Below are 22533 nucleotides of genomic sequence, written 5' to 3'. Positions count from 1 at the left end.
TGCAGGGGGTTGGACTAATGATGAGTCCCTACGATGCTATGATTGTTTGATATTTAATTTTACTGCTTACTATTATATACTAATGGAATACTGAATATTGCTTTATTTGACAGAAGTTGTTTATTATGACTTCTTTTTGTCTTGGATCAGATTCTTATTAGAATCTGTGCGATCTTTGCTGTCTATTTTGTTGTCCCTTCAGCTCATAAACCGCCCTGTGTACAGAAAAGCGGTATACAAAAAGTGAAATGAAACCGTCCACCTAGCTTAATATTGTGTACACTGACTGGCAGAGGCTCTGCAGGGCTTCAGGCAGGGAGTCTTCCGCAGCCCTACCTGGAGATGCCCCATGGGAACGAACCTGGGTCTTTCTGCATGCAAAGCAGGTGCCCAGCATGTTATTCCTAGGCACGCGTATTCAAGGCTGCAGCCCAGTTGTCTACCTCTATATCCTCCTGTCTGGTGACACAGTGACAAGGCAGGAGGCGTCAAGACCAAGACAGAGACAGGAGCCTCGTAGCCTCGGGGCTGCTGCTTGGCTGAACCTGTAAGGAAGTCACAAGCCACAGCCGCCTGGCGTATTATTAGCCGCATCGCGGAATGATTTGCATTACAATAAGCGGGCAGTTATCCGCCCTCTGGGAGTATCGCTTGAGCTGCTGATCTGGTTGGAGCGATGCCAAGGCCGCTCTCCTCTTCCAGGAGCAGCACCCAAGGGATACCTGTCTGACCCCCCCCCCTCCACTGGCAGCTTCTCAAAAGCGGGGCTGGAGAAAGTCATTTATCTCCAGCTGCCTTTAAACTAAGAGGCCGAACTTTTAAGCTCTGTATTGTTACCGGGTTCAAGTCCTCGGTTTTTGATTCCTTGCAATGCGGTTAAGTTAAACACAGATGGGATGCCGGCCTTTTGACTGCTGTTTCCACCTGCTTTGATTTTTAAAAATTTGAATCCTGTTCTGTGTCTTAAGGGAAGCTCCCCTGAGGAGGGTTCGAGTTTAAAGGCACACCAGAAATCTTTAAATGTATTTTGATAACCGCCCCACCCCAAATTGGTGGCTGGACATGGCGTAGGGTTTCTGGTGTGCCATGGGGAAGGCGACTTGTCTGCCCTGAACTTTTCTGCACCCCTGTTTGAATTCAAAGCCGGATAGACAGCACAGTAACTATAAGGCTGGAAAATAAGGTTACAGAAAAACAGAAACACAAGATTTGATTCCTGGGAGTTCAAGGAAGGAGTTCTGTATAGAGCTTGTGAGCACTTCAGCTCAGGAACCAAGAGGAGGGCCTGAGATCTATTTTTTTATGTTTCTATATGTGTTGGAAGCTGCCTAGAGTGGATGTGGTGTAAGTAATAAAATTATTAATTATTCCTCCCTCCAGCTGCCCAATTGCTCACCTGCATAGACACTGCTGCTCGCCCTAGGCTACCAGGGTGCAAATCCTTCCACACTCAGCCTTGAAGTTCATTGGGTGTAACCTTGCGAGCCAGTTTCCGTTCCTCAGACTAACGCCACCTTGCAGGATTGTGACAAGGAAGAAATGGCAGGAGGCAGAGTACCAGGTATGCTCCCTTGAGCTCCTCAGGAAGAAAGCCTCATGCCTTTCCTCTCTATGGTCACCTGGGGAGAAGCCGTTCCACTAGACTACTTCAGAGGGAGAGAGACAGGAAGCACCAGGCACTTCCTGCCCCTGAATTGTGCTGGCTGATCGTTACAGGAACCAGTGCCTAAGTTTGGATTTTCCTCTTCCCTCCCTGCTCCTTTCCCCTTGTGTGCTGTGCCTTTGTAGACTGTAAGCCTGCAAGCACCAGGGGCTGTACTGTATGAAAGCCACTCTGGGAGCATTTTGGGGTACAAACGCTCAAAACAAAATAAATAAATGTGTTTGTATGTATGTATATGTATATATAAATAAAATAAACAGCGGTCAGTCCTAGCTAGGCTGATTATCAGCATCTCCCGATATTGACGCACCAAGCAGACGAGTCAGTTGATGCGAGGCTGTTCTGGGAGGGGCTCACTGGCAGATGGTCTTAGCCAGCCTGGAGAAGCCAGGGGGCGTTTTGATATCTTGCCAGCCAGGTGGAAAGGCTCTGCTGACGGAGGCAGAGGTGGGAAGGAGGAGCTGATCCAACTCGTGGAAGAGGAGGGGGCTGCCATGCTTCCCTGCTCTGATGCAGCCGGGCGGAAGGGCTGCTGACGGAGGCAGTTCTGAGGAACGTGTCAGATTTCGGAGAAGGTAGGCCGCAGATCATGGTTGCCGGGGTGCTGGCAGGAGGTGAAGGGTCACTGGTCCCTGCTTGCACAGAAGGATCCGGCTGGCCACGGAGGGAAAAGGGAATGCAGCAGCAGGTTGGGGGTGTAGAAGGAGGAAGGCAGGCAGGCTCCTTGCGTCCACACCCCCACCAGCAAAGTTTGTCTAAAGATAAAATAAACGACTTCTTCACGCAGCACAGAGTATGGAACCCCCTCCCACAGAAAGCAGTACTGACCACAAACTTGGGATAAGGGCAGGGCGATATATTGATATATCATCCAAAACCATTTTGAAGTCCATATCATGACATTGGTTTCATAATTTTTGACCTGGCAATTTATGGCAAATTATGGCAAATCATGGTGTGTGTGGGTAAGAAAGAGAAACAAAAATCTCAATGCAGGGAAAACTGTGAAGCCAGCCAGTGCCTCTGCATAGCTACATCCTGATTTTAGACATTGTGACATATTGCTATGTTGTGATATTAAAAAGGTAAAGGGACCCCTGACCATTAGGTCCAGTCGTGACCGACTCTGGGGTTGCGGCGCTCATCTCACTTTACTGGCCGAGGGAGCCGGCGTACAGCTTCCGGGTCATGTGGCCAGCATGACTAAGCCGCTTATGGCGAACCAGAGCAGCACACGGAAACGCCGTTTACCTTCCCGCTGGAGTGGTACCTATTTATCTACTTGCACTTTGACGTGCTTTCGAACTGCTACGTTGGCAGGAGCAGGGACCAAGCAACGGGAGCTCACCCCGTCATTGCGGGGATTTGAACCACCAACCTTCTGATTGGCAAGTCTGGGGAGTCTGTGGTTTAACCCACAGCACCACCCGCGTCCCTTATCGTGATATTATCCGGTTATAAATAGCGATGTTCAAAACCAGGTATCGCCCATAACTTGAACTCGGCAAATTTAAGGAGGAGGAGAAGGCTATCAGCAGCTAGTAACCATGATGGCTCTGCCTTCGCAGTTGGAGGCAGCAATGCATCTGAATCCCAGTTGCTGAAAACTGCCAGAGGGCAAAGGGCTCTTGCACTTGCACCCAACTTGCAGGTTTCCCCACTGAGGCTTCTGTTTGGCCGCTGTGAGAACAGGATGTTGGTCTAGATGTGACACTGGCCTGATCCAGCAAGCAAGCTCTACTTATGTATTTGAAGTCACCAAAAAAGGAAACTCAAATCTGATTCCATTAGGGCTTTAAACTGTCCAAGACGGATCTAATTATTTTACAGCACTGCCAATATTGCTGTCAAGCCACCCACCACATTCCCTCCCCGCCGCCACCAAAAGACATAAATGTGACACCTTCTGGGCTTGATGGCTGGGTGTCCTTTTGCTTCCTTCACCCCGGGGTGAAGGGCTGCTGCAAGCAAGCGTCTTGGGCTGCTGCGGACAACTTCAAAAGGAGAAAGTTTTAAGGGGGGAAAGAGACGCCGTCAGCAGTTCCACAAGGCTCATCTTTTGCAATATTCATCCTGCTCCTCACCACCTTGCTCAAACGTGCAGAAGAAATTGGGGCAGGGACAGGATACTGGGCTGTGAGGCAAGGAAGGAGAAGAATCTGCAGCTAAGTGGAGCATAAGGACCCGAAGGTTGTATTTTTGGGAGCAGCGCTGGCGGGCAGCCAGGAGAACAGGGTATGCTGCCAGATACCTGCTCAGGCTGTATGTGCTCTACCTAGTGCGGCTACTTGCTGCTTCTTCTCCCTCTCTCGTAATGCCAGAACTCGGGGCCGTAGGAAGAAGCTGAATGTCGGAAGCACAGCTCCCTCTGTTGGCTCTGCTGTGACAGGCCAGCTCCATCAGGCCCCCTCTCCATATCCCCTCAGCCTCTTTATTATTACTATTAAGAGACTGGAAGAGAAGCCAGTATAAGTTGCATTTGCAGCTGAATTTGGGGAAACCACTCAAAGCATCTGTTGTGTTGAGCTATTTAAATTGCTTTTCTTTGATGTGTTCAGCTAAAAGTCTGTAAATTTTGATAATACAGTGGTACCTCTGGATGCGAGCGGGATCCGTTCCGGAGCCCCGTTCGCATCCAGAAGCGAACGCAACCCACGTCCGGCGTGCCGCGATTCGCCGCTTCTGTGCATGATGTCATTTTGACAGTCTGCGCATGCGCGAGTGGCGAAACCCGGAAGTAACGCGCTCCATTACTTCCGGGTCGCCACAGCGCGCAACCTGAAAATACTTATCCCAAAGCTACTTCAACCCGAGGTATGACTGTAAACCTGATTTGCAATGGGGGTCGAATAATTTCAATGGCAACTGTAGGAAGAAGAGCCTCCCTCCATCAGATCTGCTGTGACAGGCCAGCTCCAGTGGGTCTCCTCTCCCCTCAACCGTCATCTGGGGGCAGCCTCAGTGGGAAAGATGGGAAGCAGGGCTCCCTGCGTCAGTTCTGCTGGAAGCCCAGCTCCAACAGGCACCTCCTGCCCCTGAACTGTGCCAGCTGATCGTTACAGGAACAACTCTTTAGAAACTGGTGCCTGAGTTTCTATTTTCCTCTTCCCTCCCAGTCCCTTTTCCCTTGTGTGTCGTGTTTTCTTTGAGATTGTAAGTCTGTAGGGAAGGACTGTTTCGTTTTGACTGTATGCAAGCTGCTCTGGGAGACTAAAGCTGCTCTAAATACAGTGGTGCCCCGCAAGACGAATGCCTCGCAAGACGGAAAACCCGCTAGACGAAAGGGTTTTCCGTTTTGGAGGTGCTTCGCAGGACGAATTTCTCTATGGGCTTGCTTTGCAAGACGAAAATGTCTTGCGATTCCTGGGGGGTTTTTTCCGCTCCCCACCCCCTTTTTCTAAGGCACTAAGCTGCTAATAGCCTTTTAGCAGCTAATCCGCTAATCCCTTAAGCCTTTAATAGCCGCTAATAGCCGCTAAACCGCTAATAGCGCTAATCCGCTAATGGGCTTGCTTCGCAAGACAAAAAAACCGCTAGACGAAGAGACTCACGGAACGGATTCTTTTCGTCTTGCGAGGCACCACTGTAAATAAAACAATTAATTACACGGGGAGGTTCAGGCAAAAGGAAGGACTTCTTGGCATGGTGCATTTTTAAACTGTGGAATTCGCTCCTGTAAGAGGGTGTGATGGCCATTGATTCCACGACTGCTTTAGAAGAAGATTAGACAAACTCACAGGGGTGGTTATCATTGGCCACTTGCCACAATGGCTATATTTTACATTGTGATTTTATAATGTGAACCACCCTGAGACCTGCAGGTATAGGGCGGTATACATTGGCACCTCGAGTTAAGTACTTAATTCGTTCCGGAGGTCCTTTCTTAACCTGAAATTGTTCTTAACTTGAAGCACCACTTTAGCTAATGGGGCCTCCTGCTGCTGCTGCACCGCCGGAGCACGATTTCTGTTCTCATCCTGAAGCAAAGTTCTTAACCTGAAGCACTATTTCTGGGTTAGCGTATGTAACCCAAGGTACCACTGTACTAATTTATTTCTTCTTCTTCTTCATCATCATCATCATCTAGGTCTGCTGTTAGAGGCAGTAAATGCCTCTGAACGGCAGTTTCTTGGAATTGCAGGAGGGAGAGATCCTGCTGCATTCAAGACCTGCTTGTGGGCTTCCCTTTGGGGCATCTTTTCGGCACTGGACTGGGGGAGGGTGGCACTCCCTTAGACTGACCCAGCCCAAGGGCTCTCCTGATGGTCTCTTCTTGCATAACACCTGGCTGGAGAGCTTTAAAATGGCAGCAGGAAAAGGAACAAAGCTAACTAATTTGGGCCAGATTGAAGAACTCACTCTCCCAGCCTTGCTCCTTGCCTAGCAAACAGAATTAGCATCCTGGACAGGTGAGGAGACAGAGTCAGCTCCTACCACCTTGTGGCAAGGTCTCATACTGCACATCAACAACGCTTCCAAATACAGTGGTACCTCGGGTTAAGTACTTAATTCGTTCCGGAGGTCCATTCTTAACCTGAAACTGTTCTTAACCTGAAGCACCACTTTAGCTAATGGGGCCTCCTGCTGCTGCCGCGCCGCCGGAGCACGATTTCTGTTCTCATCCTGAAGCAAAGTTCTTAAACTGAAGCACTATATCTGGGTTAGCGGAGTCTGTAACCTGAAGCGTATGTAACCCGAGGTACCACTGTATCTTTTCTTTCAGGTATGGTGGCAAAACCTGAACAGCTTATAATATTATTTTTATTATTTGCACCCCCCCATTGGATTGGGATGCCCCAGCCACTCTAGGTGGCGTCCAACATATATAAAAACGTAATGAAATACTACACGTTAAAAAGTTTCCCGATACAGGGCTGCCTTCCTATGTCTTCTAAAGGTTATCTAGTTACTCATCTCCTTGACATCGGATGGGAGGTCATTCCACAGGGTGGGCGCCAGTACCAAGAAGGCCCTCTGCCTGCACCTAGTTTGCTGCTTGAATTAAGGAGGAGGGAATACAGCAGCCCATCTGCCACTGCTGCGTTCTGCCTCTTGGCTAGTGGCTCTGTATCTATAAAGTGACCTTTTTAAGCAGAGGTAGGATGGCCATTTGTCATGAATGCTGGAGCTGAGGTTCCTGCACTGCAGGGGGTTGGACTAGATGACCCTTGGGGTCTCTTCCAACTCCACCATTCTATGATTCTATACTGAAGTGGCTTCTACAAGGGCTGAAGCATTAAGGACCAAGCATGCAGAAGGTCCCAGGATCAATCCCTGACATCCCCAGGTAGGGTTGGGGAAAACTCATTACTTAAAACCCAAAATAAGCCAGGCATCAGGCACATTTTGCATGTGCAAGTGGATATTGACCACTTGCGACTAAGTGAGGATGCATGGGTGCCAGGATGGCATCTCCACCATCTGGAGGTGTTTGCCTGGAGATCCTTGGATCTGGACTGTTTTCACACACCAACACCCCATCCTGTAGAATTCTATCCGCTATATTTTGTCTGCACAATCGGAATGAATTTCAGGAACCAAAATGCTTTTTCGGTGCAGCCTGAGCGGGAGTGGTGAACAGCGTTATAGTGAATTGTTGTTGCTTGCCTTCGCCACCCCCGCCCCCCCGGCGGCCCTGCTCCTACGTTATGAATGGTCTGAGTCACCATTAAGAAAATGAGGTGGGAATAGGCCAGTATATACGCGAACTGTCCCTGGAGCAAGTCACTTTCCTTCTTTTAAGTTCTCAAAGCTCTTAACCTGGCTCAAGGTTGTCATCTGAACTAATGTAGTTAAAGGGGAGAGTGCTTTTGTGGCTTGGTTCTGCTTGTGGGTTTTCCTGCTACCACCTAGCAGGAACCAGGTCACAAAAGCACTGCATCCTGTCCTCACTAGGTGAGCCACTGGCCTGATTCCTCAGGCTCTCCTTGTGTTCTTATGAGGTTCTCCAATCCTGCTGAAGGCCACCAGTTCCTCCCACCCCACCAAGAGAGTGGCCAAGGGAGATCACCCACCCACTTTTGCCACCTTCCTTACCTCCCAGAGGTAGAGGCTTTCGGCGATACCTGCCAAGATGTAGAGACCATTGGGAGCTGCAGCCAAGCAAGACACCAAGCCTGGGCAGATTATCTTCTGCTGCAGCTGATCCTAGGGACAAATAGGGGCAGTGGAGGGAAAGAGTATTATTTATTTGTTACTTATTATTTCTGTACTGCCCCACACATCAATCTCTGGGCAGGGTACCACAATAAAAACACACACACCCTAATACTACAATAAAAGCATGGGAAGATTCAGGACAGATAAAAGAAAGTACTTCTTCAACGCAGCACATAGCTGAACTGTGGAACTCTCTCCCACAAGAGGGTGGGACAGCCACCAACTGGGTTGGTTTTAAGGGACAAATAAACAAATTCATGGTGGAGAGGTCTATCAATGGCTATTCACTGTGATGATATGCTCTGCCTCCACAGTCCGGGGCAGCAATGGTTCTGAATACCAGTTGCTGGAAACCACAGGAGGGGGAGGGGGCTCTTGTGCTCAAGTCCTACTTCACAAGATCACAGGACTGTAGAGTGGGAAGGGACCCCAAGGATCCTCTGGCCCAACCCCAGGCAATGCAGGAACATGCAGCCGCCCCATTGAACCTGCAACCTTGGCGTTATCAGCACCATGCTCTAACCAACTGAGCTATCCAGCTGGATCTTCTTGTTTTCCACAGGCATCTGCTTGGATACAGTGAGAATGCTGGATAAGACGGGTCATTGGCCTGATTCTCCAGGCTTCTTATGTCAGTGAGTAGATTAATCATTAAAAAAATTAAAAACCCATATTGGAATGGAAAGCTGATCAGATGCTGAAAATGGATACACCAAAAGAGTACAGTGGTACCTCGGGTTACAAATGTTTCAGGTTACAGACTCTGCTAACCCAGAAATAGTACCTCATGTTAAGAACTTTGCTTCAGGATGAGAACAGAAATCCTGTGGCGGCTGCGCAGCAGCAGCGGGAGGCCCCATTAGCTAAAGTGGTGCTTCAGGTTAAGAACAATTTCAGGTTAAGAACAGACCTCTGGAACGAATTAAGTTCTTAAACCGAGGTACCACTGTATCCACTTGTGGATAGCTCAGTCAGTAGAGCATGAGGCTCTTAATCTCAGGGTCGTGGGTTTGAGCTCCATGTTGGGCAAGAGATTCCTGCATTGCAGGGGGTTGGACTAGGTGACCCTTGTGGTCCCTTCCAACTTTACAAATCTAGGATTCTATCCTACATAGTAGAGCAGGGGCCTGCAAAACGTGGTCCGCAAGCTTCCTGTGGATGGTCTGCAGCATTTCTGAAGACTTGATCTGGTGGAAGTCTCTTGTGTGACTGGGGGAGATACTTCTCCCTGCCTGCTCCCCAGTGTGGGGCTGCAAACACGTTACAGTTTACTACAGAGCAGGTGCCACTCTTAAAACAACCTAGATCTGTTTGATCGCTGAAATAAGATGCCTTTGTGTGCACCCCCCAGCTACTGGGAGATGTGGCTGAACACTTCTTTTTTTAAAAGTGAGTTGGGATTTCAGTTCTAATCCATTACAGTATTTGGGAAAATGCTTAAAAACTCTGGCAGAGCACAGTTGAGAGAGGAGAAGGAGGCTTAAGACGATAAGAGGGCTGGGAAGAAAGCAAATGAACTGTGTTGTAGCAGAGAGGGATATCAAGCTATCCAGGACAGAAGGGCTAGAGAGGAACTGCAACCCAGACAGGAATAATAGGCTTGGCTTTTATCTTTCAGCTGGAGTGACATAATGCGAGTGGAAAGACGGTTGGAAATTCTGCAGCATCTAGAGTGAAAGATTACCCGGTTCTGAGCGTCTAACAGTTTAAAGCCCTGGCACACAGCAGGAACCACAGCCAAGCTATGCTCTGTGATACTTCTTCATGCAGATTGCAATTAACTTGGGTGGCTTTAAAAGAAGACTGGGCAAACTGGCGCCAGCCAGAATGGCCAATCTTTGCTTCCCTGGTCGGAGGCAGTAATGTTTCTGAATACCAGCTGCTGTAAACCACAGGAGGGGAGAGCCGCTGCTCTTGCACTGGGGGGGCCCAGCTTTCAGGCTTCCCATTGGGGCATCTGGTTGGCCACTGTGAGACCAGAATGATGGACTAGCTGGAGCCCCCTCTGGCCTGATCTGGAAGGCTCTTCTTGCATTCTCTCTCAGCTCCCCTCCATCTGCAATGCTGGGTTAACAGTACAGGGCTACCTTGCAGGGCTGCTGTAAGCCTTATAATGGAATGCACGCAAAGCCCAAGATAAACGGTATCATTATCAAATGGTCTATCATTACAGTGGTGCCCCGCAAGACGAATGCCTCGCAAGACGGAAAACCCGCTAGACGAAAGGGTTTTCCGTTTTTCAATGCGCTTCGCAGGACGAATTTCTCTATGGGCTTGCTTCGCAAGACGAAAATGTCTTGCGATTCCTGGGGGTTTTTTTCCGCTCCCCACCCCCTTTTTCTAAGGCACTAAGCTGCTAATAGCCTTTTAGCAGCTAATCCGCTAATCCCTTAAACCTTTAATAGCCGCTAATAGCCACTAAACCGCTAATTGCGCTAATCCGCTAATGGGCTTGCTTCGCAAGACGAAAAAAACCGCTAGGCGAAGAGACTCACGGAACGGATTCTTTTCGTCTTGCGAGGCACCACTGTATATAGACCATTCTCTCCTGGTCTATTTATTATGAGGAGGGGGTGATGTTTTTGAAGGGTGCTGGTCTCCCACAGCTTTTCAGGCTGTTGTGGCGGAGAGCCTTGTCTCCCCACCCAGAATGTATTGGAGTACAACTCCCAGCATCCCTGAACATGGGCCATGCTGGATACTGGAGCAGGTAAGAGCTGGAGGTCCGAAAAGCAGCTGGCTATCGGCCACTTGCGATCAAGTGAAGATGATGGTGCTGGACATCTCCTCCATCTGGGGATCGTTGCATCTGTACTGTTTTCACACACTAATACCCCATCCTGTCAAATTCTATCCGTTATATTTTATCTGCACAATAAGGGTGAATTTCAGGAAGCAAAATGTGTTGTCAGTGCCGCCTGAGCAGTAGCAGTGAACATTGTTATAGTGAATGGTTGTCACTTGTCAGTTACCCCACTGCCCTGCTCAGCTGAGAAGAATATTCCTACGTTATGAATGGTCCATGTCACTATTAAGAAAAAGGGGTCGGAATAGGTCAATATACAGTGGTACCTCGGGTTACATACGCTTCAGGTTACAGACTCCGCTAACCCAGAAATAGTGCTTCAGGTTAAGAACTTTGCTTCAGGATGAGAACAGAAATCGTGCTCTGGCGGCGCGGCAGCAGCAGGAGGCCCCATTAGCTAAAGTGGTGCTTCAGGTTAAGAACAGTTTCAGGTTAAGAAAGGACCTCCGGAACAAATTAAGTACTTAACCCGAGCTACCACTGTATATGTAGACTGTCCATGGGTCAAGTGACTTTTCTTCTTCATGTTCTCAAAGCTCTTAACTGAGCTCAAAGCTGTCCTCTGAACTGAGAATCTGAGAATCAATCACAGTCAGTCCATCCTTTGGAAAACAAGACTCAGTCTGGAACAGGGGTGCCCATACTTTTTTCAGAGAGGGCCAGATTTGATGAAGTGGGAGAGGACCAAAGTTGTTGAGCTTTTTTTTTTTTTACAATTTTACCCCAAAATTGTTGAGCTTGCTTTAGGATTGAAGCTGATGAGCTTTCTTTAGGATTTTACCAGGACATATACAGTGGTACCTCGGGTGGTTAAGTACTTAATTCGTTCCGGAGGTCCGTACTTAACCTGAAACTGCTCTTAACCTGAAGCACCACTTTAGCTAATGGGACCTCCTGCTGCCGCCGCGCCGCCAGAGCGCGATTTCTGTTCTCATCCTGAAGCAAAGTTCTGAACCTGAAGCACTATTTCTGGGTTAGCGGAGTCTGTAACCTGAAGCGTATGTAACCTGAAGCGTCTGTAACTCGAGGCACCACTGTACTGCCACGTGGGGGGGGGCGGATTAGGCCCCCGAACCAGACTTTGGACATGCCTGGTCTAGAGGGGTGTTTCTTGGGGGGGGGGGTGTCATGTCTAGAGGTGGTGTTTCCATGGAAACCCCCTGGAGGGGGCGGGTCACTCCTACCTTCCTCTGGAGCTCCCAGGCGCCCACACAGGCCTTGCCCAGCTGCGCCCCGAGCAGGTGCTCCCCGCCCAGCAGCGCCATCCCGCGAGCCGCGCAGCTAAACCCGCGGTATCCGGCCACCGACGCCCCGGAGCCCACTTCCCACACCGAGCAGCCGCCTCCGGACGACGAGGCCGCCTCGGCCGCCGACACCAGCGCCACCTCCACGGGGCCGCCGCCGGCAGCCGCCATCTTGGCCCGTCACGCCTCCTCCCCGGGCGCCTACTAAACGCGCCTCCTCCGGCTCCAGGCCCCGCCCCTTGATCGCCGGAAGTGACGAACAAAACAATAGAGGCGGAGAACCATAGAGTTTGCCCTTAGGACTACAGCTCCCAGAAGCCCTCAGCCCCCCAATGGTCAGGGATGGGAGCCGTACAGCGTTTCCCAACCTTGGACTACAACTCCCCTGATTCCTAGCTACCAAGGGGTGATGGGAATTGTGGTCTGAAAGCAGCTGGAGACCCCTGGCCTAATGGATCTGGGTGGGTCTCTGGAACTCCCTGCCTCTTGAGATCCAGCAGGCGCCTTCACAAAATCATAAAATTTGAACAGATTTTGAACACATTATTTTGGCTGAGTTGTTATTAATAAAAATGCTGTCGTCATGATTATGGCAGTATAGTTGTATTTCGTATTAAGTATGTGAATATGCGTACAATTGTTGTTTTTTAAGCATCGAGTGGCACTTCCCACAAGCTTGTTCTAGTTCTCAAGAAGCATGCCATTAATTTCTAAAAGGGGGGGTCGGGAAGATGTTGGCTGAACTCCCAGCTCAGCTCCAGCAGCCAGCATGGTCAGCGGTCAGATATGATGATTTCTGGAAGCCTAGTATCATCTGAAAGACCACAATTCTCCCATCCTTGCTCTAAGAAGTAGGATTCCCTGTGAGAGATTGAGGGATGCCTCTATTCAGAGATGAGGGATGGTGAAAGGCGGTATCCCTCCAGATATCATCGAAGGAATGCCTGTTTTCTCAGGAAGGAATGCCTCGCACTTCTCAGACCAGTGATGGGGATCCAAATATTGTTGGAAATCAAATTTCCACAAGCACAGCCAGGGGGTCACAAATCCTTCATTCATGTGCTAAAACCCTATTATTGTGGTGATCTTGTAGAGGCAATGGAGTGTGCCTCCGGGGGCAAAGTCAAATCACTGCGTGAGCAGCACCAAAATGACCTCCCTGGCTGAAAAAGCTTCCGTGAAAGCCAATCAATAAAAACAACAAATACAGCTCACAAACACCAGATCTATCAATTAATGCAACTCTTTTATTGGTTATTACCTCATTAATCTCTGTAAACTTGTAGCAGTACAAAAATATTATTCTTTGAATTACAATGCATTTCAGGAGTTTTTATTATTATTTACGGTGGAGAAAGGAAGCAGCTTGCCCAAACCTTTACTCAACAAATTAGCCATTACCCGAGTTCCTGCGAAGGGAACCATAATACAGACCGTTGTGTGGGATGGGCGCTTAAAAACTGAACACCAGAGACACAGACGCTTGTCAGTAAAACGGTAACTGAAGGTGTCATGGAAGGGGGGGGGGACAGGGATCAGGGTTAAACCCAACAAAATTCTACTCAAGAGTAGACCCACTGAAATCAATGGATGTGACTACTGATTTCAGTGGGCCAGTGCTGAGTAGGTCGAATGTTGAGCACAACCTGGTACTGGGATGCAACTGAACACTTAGGGTAGCTCAACAGCTTTTAACTTTTCTGCCCTCTTCTAAATTTGTTTTTGGGATTCCCCCCAACTCACTCAATTTGGGGGGCAGGCAGGCAATTAGAGGAGGTGGGGAAGTTTCGCTGGACAGGTAAAAGCTGTTGTGCTGGCGTTAACTGTTTACACTGGATACCTCTAGGAAAAAGTACCTAACAGGATGATTATAACAGATGTTAAGAAGAGGGTAGAAGCAGTGGGCAACCTCTGCTTAATATGGGCAGCACATAGTGGGCTAGGAGAGTTGAAACTAATGCCAATATATTTTGTACCTGGCAACCAACGCACCCCTTGGGCTTCGTATGGAACATGGGTAGATATGTCTGAAAACCCCTGGACGCAAATTTCCATACCCTCTAGCAGCTCTGGTGACTCATTTACCAGAAGAAATGTAATCAGAGTCAACTCTGGAAGTGTACACTCAATTCTGACCAAACTAAGAGTCCTGATGTATATTTTGCTCCAGAAGTCTACAGGAGTCAGAATCGAGTCTACACTTCTAGAGTTAATGCTAAAGACATTACTTCTGGCCAATGAGCCACCATAGCAGTTATAAATCTGAAACCCAAGGGGTGCTTTGGTTGCCAGGCGCAAAAAAAATTCCAGCTCTTCTTTGCCACTAACAAGGCAAGCATATACACTCTCTTGTGTCAGATATAAGGTGCATCATTGGGTAATGGAAAAAGTAGCGCGGGACATACTTTTAAAGGGGGAGTTAAGAGGAAGCCGCGATGGGAGGCTGCTGTGTGCTCCAACCCTCACTGAGTCAGCAGGAGAGGGGAGCAGATCTGCACTTCTTTGGAACAGGGCACAATGCTGCTAACACCACAGGCCCATGCATGAACAGAGTGCGTGCAGGAAAACACGGCTCAAGGAACGAGGAGCGCCCCGAGTGGTGGAGGAACTGAGCTCCGCTATAGACACTTATGCCCGGCAAAATGGAATCGGGGATGAACCCCAGATCGTTTCTTCTCACTAGGAATGCTACCACCACCACTGTTAAATTCATGGCCCCACGTTCATGTTGATTCATTTCAAGCAGTTCTCCGAACAAGTTTGGATAGAACCGAGTGCTTCTTGCATGTTATTCTGTTTACAGGGTAGCAAATGAACCAGCTGGCAGCTGTTGCAGGGACGCATAGCTGGCCACTTCCCCGAAAGCTGCACATTTGGGGCTGATAGCATCCCTGTTAGAGAATAATCCCTTGAGCGCATGCGAGTTCGTGTGTGTCTTAAGCATGGTTATACCGTTGGCTGGGAGGCTGGAGGTAGCCTTCAGTGAACACACCCAATTGTGCAATTGGGCAGACACACACCCCGGCGCAGTGTGTTCCCCCCCTCCCAAAAAAATGTGAACTAGCTGCTCACCGTTTTGCATATTTGGCATAAAAATCACAGATCAGCACCGCGGGGGAAGACGGCGGTTCATGCAAGAAAAGCCACTTTTGCCCCGGCTCGCCCCTCTCTCCCCGACGCAAAGAAACAGCTGGTCAAGACAACACAGAAAATACAGGTTGGTTGGTGTTTTGTTTTTTAAAAAATAAGGGGGTCGCCAGTTTGCAAGTCCAGAAGCAAGCAGGGGTCGAGACGGCGCACCAGTTTGCCCCACGCGAGAGCTTCACTGTAGAGACTAGTCCGTCTCGTTGTCGTCGTCTGTGATGCTCTGCCCATTCACAGCCGGCGAGTCGTACGGCCCCTGGGAAAGGTCCTCAAAGTCGTGGCTGGTGGCAGGGGAGATGATGTCTGGGCTGGTGTCACAGGACTCCGTGCTCTGCTCCGAGGTAGCAATGGTGGTGGCGGTGCTTTTGGGGATCGGGTCAAAGTCGTCGTCTTCCAGGATGGGAGATTCATGGATATCTGGGGATCAGAACGGTAATGAGGCAGACCGACAGATGGGACAGGTAAGAGAGGGGGGCTAGAAAGCGCATGCCGCCTTCGCCAACGGAACGAAGCATTAGGCGTGTTATGTGGAAGGCAGAAAGGTGGTCTAGCCTATGGGACCATTGCGAAGACTATTACAGTTAATGCAGGTGAAAAGGGTTTTGAGTGCACAGGAAAATAATCGTTGCTGGACTTGGGGTTTTGAAACATGTGCAAAGTGAACTTTTAGGAGAGGCTTACGAGAGTTTTAAAGACAATAAAACAGGTTGTGTCCAGTTCTGGGCACCACAATTTAACAAGGATATTGACAAGCTGGAAGATGTGCAGAGGAGGGCGACCAAGATGATCAAGGGTCTGGAAACCAAGCCTTAGGAGGAACGGTTGAAGGAGGTAGGTACGTTTAGCCTGGAAGAGTGGAGACTGAGAAGAGATATGATAGCCATCTTCAAATATCTTAAGGGCGGTTGTCAGGGAACTGCCATCAGCTCAGAGGTGAGAGGTGGAAGGGCAGTTGTGTTATAGCAGGGGTGTCAAACTCAAATTCATCGGGGGCCGCATCAGCAGTTTGGTCACCCTCAAAGGGCCGCTTGTATCTGTAGGACTTACAGTAGAGGAGAGAAGGGTTCAGGCAGCCGTTGGATCTGTCACATCACAGGATGGCATGCGCTCAATATAAAAACAAGTGGAGGTTTCCTGAATGCATGTAAAGTGGAGGTTTCCTGTGTAGAACGGCCGGCACCGCTAGAGGGCAGACGTTCTCTGGCTTGTAGGCTGCCGCGCATGCGCTGAAGAGGCGGCTCTCTTGTGTCAAAAAAAAAAAAAAAACGAGAATAAAAGGTGAAGGCTGGCGGCCGGCGGCGGCTACACAGGCCACATGACGAGGTCTGGCGGGCCGGATCTGTGTTTGACACCCGTGTGTTATAGGGTACCTCCGAAAATCTTGCGAAGCAGTTCCTCCTCCAGCGAGGAGGAAACCCCCACCTCCAGTGGAGAGGTGGTGCAGGGACCAGGGGATGCTAGGGAGAGCCTCAACACCGAGCCTGAGCAAACTGGAGAGAAGGGAAGTACCCCTTTGCCAGCACCCATGCTGCGCAGTAGGTTTCGGTGCAGGGAGGGGAGAAGGTTGGGGGTCACGCGACTGTTATGCTGGGGGGGTGGGGTTTACAAAGACCAACCACTCCCAGATTCTGCTAGCGATTGAGCCAGATATGAACTTACGACGCTCTTCACTGTAAATAGTTTGCACTACGAATAAAGCCTGGAAAAGACAGGTCAGAGTCTTGCCTGTTTGCTCTCGAGCAACCACACCAGCATCTGACAGCGGTCACATGGAAGATGGAGGAAGCTTGTTTTCTCCTGCTCTGGAGGGTAGGACTCGAACCCATGGCTTCAAGTTACAACAAAGGAGATTCTGACTAAACACCAGGAAGAACTTTCTGATAGTAAGAGCTGTTCGACAGTGGAATGGTCTCCCTCGGCAGGTTGTGGACTCTCCTTCCTTGGAGGTTTGAGGCTGGGTGGCCATTTGTTGGGGTGCTTTAGCTGAGATTCCTGCATTGGACTGCACAACCCTAGGGGTCCCTTCCAACTCTATAATTCTATACGCCTACCTTACACTTGTTTACACAGCATTGCATTTGATGTTTTACTGCTCATTCACACAGCCTGGAGAGCAAAATGCACAGTATTTCCTAGGAAATATTACAGGTTGCGGTTTTTTGTTTTTTTTTTTAAAGGAAATTGCTTTTCAAAAGTGCTGTGCTACTTTTACAATATGTATTTTAATAGGTCTGTTTCTATAGTGTTTATAGTTTACAGTGGTGCCTCGCAAGACGAAATTAATTCGTTCTGCGAGTCTCTTCGTCTAGCGGTTTTTTCGTCTTGCGAAGCAACCCTATTAGCGGATTAGCGCTATTAGCGGTTTAGCGGCTATTAAAGGCTATTAAAGGCTTAGCGGATTAGCGGATTAGCTGCTAAAAGGCTATTAGCGGCTTAGCGGCTTAGAAAAAGGGGGTGGGGAGCGAAAAAAAATCTCAAGACTTGCAAGACATTTTCGTCTTGCGAAGCAAGCCCATAGGGAAATTCGTCCTGCGAAGCGCATTGAAAAACTGAAAACCCTTTCGTCTAGCGGGTTTTCCGTCTTGCGAGGCATTCGTCTTGTGGGGCACCACTGTATTTTCTATGCTTTTTTAACCTCCTGCATTTGTGTCACTGGTGTAAGCTGCCTTGTCTAACTCTGGAAAAAAGGTAGGATATAAATATAATGATGATACTAATAATAATACTCACTACTAAATGCCTCTGGATACTGTTTCGCGAGCTTCCCTTTAAGCGTCCTGAATGAGACACAAACATGGTAATCTGTCAGGTATTATTTAGCTAGGATTCCTCTATTGTTTGGGGTTGGACTAGATGATTGGGTACCTTCCAACTCCACAATTCTATGGTTCTTTGAACTAAAGCATACCATTAATGCCACAAAAGTAGAATAAAGAATGTGCAGCCGAAAATACAAGGGTGTGTGTCAGAATAATTTCCAGACCTTCCCCCTCTCTGTTTTATCCCCCCAAAAGCCTGTGAGGGGGGCTCGGCTGATAAACAGGCTGCCCAGTGAGCCTTGTGGCCGAGGCAGAATCTGAACGCTGATCTCCCACATCTTACAGACTGACACCAAGGGTGGCTAACCTGTAAACCTGAAGGTGTTACTGAGCCACACCTCCAATCACCCATTGGTGCTGTAGCCAATAGCAAGGAATGATGGGAGTTGTAGTTTGGTAAGATCTGGAAGGCCGCAGATTCTATACAACAGCATTACCTGCTCCGTGGACAAGATGGGAAGAATGCCCTAGTGGCCAGCCAGCCTCACCTGATTCTCCGGAAGATGCTGTCCAGGTCTTTCTTCATCTCCACTAAGGTCCGGGTGTGGTGCAAGAACTGTTCGCTCATCTGTTGCATGCGGACGCCAGACAGGTTATTGAAGTTGAGCAGCATCTCGTTGGTTTTCTCAAATCGGTCCAGCCTGGGCAACAAAGACAAGCTGTTGGCTTGGGTTGGCTCCAGAGGCAGGTTTAAGATTACCTGGATTAAGGAATGTTTTGCGAGCTGCAAGCAAGCATGAAGAATGTGCAGTGTTCTAGACTTACCAAGTTTTGGGAGAAAGTGCTGGATCGTATAACTGACTGCAGGAAAAGTTAAATCTTACAGCAGAGAATATTCTTTTGAATTATGTACCTATGGTATGGAAATGGGATTCTACACACCCTAATGGTGCCCAAGAGGCTGATGCTGATGAACTGGAAGAATAAAGATATGATAACCTTTAATCAATGGATTGACAATATGACAACACTTGGAATGAGTTTGTACGGAATGTAGCGGGCTATTAACATCTATACAGTGGTACCTCAGGTTAAGTACTTAATTTGTTCCGGAGGTCCGTTCTTAACCTGAAACTGTTCTTAACCTGAAGCACCACTTTAGCTAATGGGGCCTCCTGCTGCTGCTGTGCCACCCGAGCACAATTTTTGTTCTCATCCTGAAGCAAAGTTCTTAACCCGAGGTACTATTTCTGGGTTAGCGGAGTCTGTAACCTGAAGCGTGTGTAACCTGAAGCGGATGTAACCCAAGGTACCACTGTATAGGTATTAGGATGACAACACTACATCAATTTATGTATGGGAGTACATTACTCTGCGTTTTCTTTCTTTATTAAATGAATCTTTGTTTCCCCCCTTTTTTCCTTTGTATCTTTATAATTGTAATTTATTTCTCTTTTATTATATTTGCTAATTCTTTCAATAATAATATTAATGGGAAAACATGATAATAAAAAGCATGAAGAATGTAAGGGGAGCCAGGCCAAAAGGGGCCCCTTGAGCCCAGCCCAGGGGCCAACAGATGTCCCAAACGGGAAGCCTGCAATCAGGACCCGAGGGCAACAGCAACTCTCCCCACTGACAATTGCCCGTACAATGGTGCCCCGCAAGACGAATGCCTCGCAAGACGGAAAACCCGCAAGACGAAAGGGTTTTCCGTTTGCAGAGGCGCTTCGCAAGACGAATTTCCCTATGGGCTTGCTTCGCAAGACGAAAATTGACGAAAAATTTTGAATTTTTTTTCTGCTCCAAAACCCCTTTTTCTGAAGCGCTAAGCTGCTAAAAGCATTTTAGCAGCAAAACCGCTAATCCCTTAAGCCTTAAAAAGCCGTTTTTAGCCCTTAAACTGTCAATAGCGCTAATCCGCCAATGGGCTTGCTTCGCAAGACGAAAAAACCGCAAGACGAAAAGACTCGCGGAATGGATTCTTTTCGTCTTGCGAAGCACCACTGTAAATGCAATCCAGGGGCATTTGCGGTCTCCGACGTTGGAGGGAGAGCACAGCCAGCGTGACTGGTAGTCACTGGTGGCCTTATTCTCCTTCAGTTTGTACCAGTCCTCTAATAATAATAATAATAATAATAATAATAATAATAAATTTTATTTATACCCCGCCCTCCCCAGCCAAGACTGGGCTCAGGGCGGCTAACACCAGGTATAAAAACAATTGATGAAAATACAACTTAAAAACAAGATTAAAATACAACATTAAAATGCAGCGTCATTTCAGTAGAAACTCAAATCAAAAACTTTTTTGGGGATGAAAATGTCAAATCTTCACGAAAGCCAACTATCCAGACGTCCTACGTGGGCCAGAAAAAAGCCAGGGAAGTCCCCAAGTAGGAGTTCCATCACAGAAGAAAGAAAAAAGGAAAGAAGGGAAGGGGATCAAGTTGATTCCAAACCAAAGGCCAGGTGGAACAACTCTGCCTTACAGGCCCTGCAGAAAGAGATCAGACCCCGCAGGGCCCTGGTCTCATGAGGCAGAGCGTTCCACCAGGCTGGAGCCAGAGCTGAAAAGGCCCTGGCTCTGGTTGAGGCTAATCTGACTTCCTTAGGGCCTGGGACCTCTAGGGTGTTGCTATTTATGGAGCTTAAGGTCCTCTGTGGGGCCTTCCAGTGGCCACCACTGCCTCCTACGGGAGTGACTTTCAAAGTTCAGTGCTCCTCTCCAGTGAATGCTGAGAACCATGGAAGAGTAGGGAAAGAAGATGGAGACATGGAGCAGGAATTTTGAAGGAGAGCACCCTGCCCACCATGTTTTTAGCTTGGAAAGGGAGAAAGAAGGTGAATGAAGTGAAAGAAATGGGAATGTTTAGCCTGGAAAAGAGGAGACTGAGAGGAGATACAGCAGCCACCTTCCGATATCTGAAGGGTTGTCACATGCAAGATGGAGCAAGATTTCATTCTACTGCTCAAGAGACTGAGGAATAAACTCCCTTGTTGGTGGTGAACACTCCTTCCTTGGAGGTTTTCAAACAGAGGTTCCCGTCCAGGTTTCTTTAGCTGTGATCCCTGCATTGCAGTGGGTTAGATTAGAAGACCCTTGGGGACCCCTTCCAACTCTACAATCCCATGATTCTATGAAGAGAAAGAAACAGTACCAAGGTGGGAAAGTCCAGTGCTGCAAAATAAAAACAGAGGCCACTCACATGTTCTTTTGAGCCAGGATGATGGCGTTCACATCCTCCGAGTTGACCATGCCAAGGACCCGGCTGCAGAAGACGGCTGAGGCCGTGGGCTCCATCTTAATGTGGGGCTTGTACCTGAGGAGAAGAAGGAAGAGGCCAGAGTGGAAAGAAGGAAGAGGGAGAACATTGAGGAAGTGATTCAGGGAAGCCACGAGGATCTAGCAGGCAAGGTGCAGACCAGAAGAGCATCTGCACGAGAGAGAAGGTAAAGGGTGCTCATCTCGCTTTATTGGCCGAGGGAGCCGGCGTACAGCTTCCGGGTCATGTGGCCAGCATGACTAAGCCCCTTCTGGCAAACCAGAGCAGCGCACAGAAACGCCGTTTACCTTCCCGCCGGAGTGGTACCTATTTATCTACTTGCACTTTGACGTGCTTTCGAACTGCTAGGTTGGCAGGAGCAGGGACCGAGCAACGGGAGCTCACCCCGTCGCAGGAATTCGAACCGCCCACCTTCTGATCGGCAAGCCCTAGGCTCTGTGGTTTAACCTACAGTGCCACCCACGCGAGAGGAGACAGGCACTAGTCTACAAGGAATGGGGATGTTATCTCAAGTAAGTGAGCCAAGCTGCGAGCAGCAGCAAAAGAGACCAAGCAGCCCTGGCCTTCCTGGGAGGCAAGATCAAAAAGGAAGTGTAAACTGTCTTTTTTTCTTGTTGAAAAGTAAGCAAGCCCCTTCCCCACAAATCAAAGTCCCTTGTTATCTGAGAAGCACTTTTGCCACGCCAGGCAAAGCCCCTTCCCCATAACAAGAGCCAAGTAAGCTTCCCCACTGACCTCCTCCTTCAAAGCCCCTGCAACGTGACCCCCCCCAATAACAGACAAGCCCCGCCCACTCCAACCAGAATGCCCCACCCACAACAAGCCCCTCCCAGCTAACCGACAAAACCATGCCCACCCATGCAAGAAGGCTCCGCCCACAAGCTTCCAACAGCAAAGCCCCGCTGACCAAAGACCCCCCCACAAATTCCTCCCCAATAAGCCCCACCCATTGAAACCAGAAGCCCCGCCCAAAACAAACCTCCAATAGCAGAGAAGGCCCCGCCCACCAAAGGCGAAGGCTCCACCCACCAAATGCAGAAGGCCCCGCCCACAAGGCCCTCCCCAGCTTATCCCCCCCCCCCAAAGAACAGCTCCTGCCCCCGGGCAGCGAAGGCGCCCCCCCTCCCAGGAGGCCCCGCCCCTGGCCTACCTGAGGGGCCTCGCCAGTTCCGGGCTCACCTGCCCGTAGCTGGGCGGGAGAGCCTTGAGGGCCCGTCGAGGCGCCGGAGGTGAGGGCGGCGGCCCCTCGCTCAGCGCCGCCGCTGCCCCCGCGGAGGGCCGCCTCCTGCTCCGGACAGGCGCGCGCACGGAGCCCAGCTTGCTCGCCCGCTCGCTCACTTCCGGGTTGGGGCGTGGCCCCACGCACGGCGCGACCTCGGCGTCCCCTTGCGCGGCGTGCGTGCGTGCGTATGGAACCCGGCCCGTCTCCTTGGCAACGCGGGGCCTGCTTCCGCGCCCAGCCTAGCGCGGC

General features: G+C 49.4%; 2 protein-coding genes across 3 annotated transcripts in view; both read right to left on the bottom strand.

Moving 5' to 3' along the window:
• WDR18 (WD repeat domain 18) overlaps nt 1-12117 on the bottom strand; it is a 42061-nt gene extending 29944 nt beyond the window's left edge. The window contains exons 1-2 of the mRNA XM_083421743.1: nt 11813-12117; nt 7700-7810 (exon numbers count right to left, since the gene is read on the bottom strand). Of these exons, the coding sequence (XP_083277869.1) occupies nt 7700-7810; nt 11813-12043 (342 nt within the window). The 5' untranslated portion in view covers nt 12044-12117. The remainder of the gene's footprint in view (nt 1-7699; nt 7811-11812) is intronic.
• A 982-nt stretch (nt 12118-13099) lies between these two features.
• KXD1 (KxDL motif containing 1) lies at nt 13100-22488 on the bottom strand. Of its 2 annotated transcripts, none has more exons than XM_083421988.1 (5): nt 22242-22488; nt 20985-21098; nt 18324-18476; nt 17747-17793; nt 13100-15433 (listed from the first exon to the last, which is right to left on the bottom strand). In XM_083421988.1, the coding sequence occupies exons 2-5, from the start codon at nt 21077-21079 to the stop codon at nt 15207-15209; spliced, it is 522 nt and encodes a 173-aa protein (XP_083278114.1). In that variant the 5' UTR covers nt 21080-21098; nt 22242-22488; the 3' UTR covers nt 13100-15206. The 2 variants fall into 2 exon arrangements, with proteins under 2 accessions (XP_083278114.1, XP_083278113.1); XM_083421987.1 differs by having other exon boundaries at nt 22213-22432.
• Between the last annotated feature and the right edge of the window lie 45 nt (nt 22489-22533).

Source organism: Podarcis tiliguerta (assembly GCF_965153285.1).
Source record: "Podarcis tiliguerta genome assembly, chromosome: 18".
Lineage (NCBI taxonomy): Eukaryota > Metazoa > Chordata > Lepidosauria > Squamata > Lacertidae > Podarcis > Podarcis tiliguerta.
This window is presented reverse-complemented; position numbering and strand designations above follow the sequence as displayed.

Bases quoted from the DNA above. Each gene is read 5' to 3' on its own strand.
- KXD1 (XM_083421988.1), bottom strand. From the start codon at position 21,079: ATGGAGCCCACGGCCTCAGCCGTCTTCTGCAGCCGGGTCCTTGGCATG. The intron at 17,794-18,323 runs GTGAGGCTGGCT...TGTCTCATTCAG, and splicing joins AGCATCTTCCGGAGAATCAG to GACGCTTAAAGGGAAGCTCG. The intron at 15,434-17,746 runs GTGAGTATTATT...TCTGATCCCCAG, and splicing joins GTATCCAGAGGCATTTAGTA to ATATCCATGAATCTCCCATC.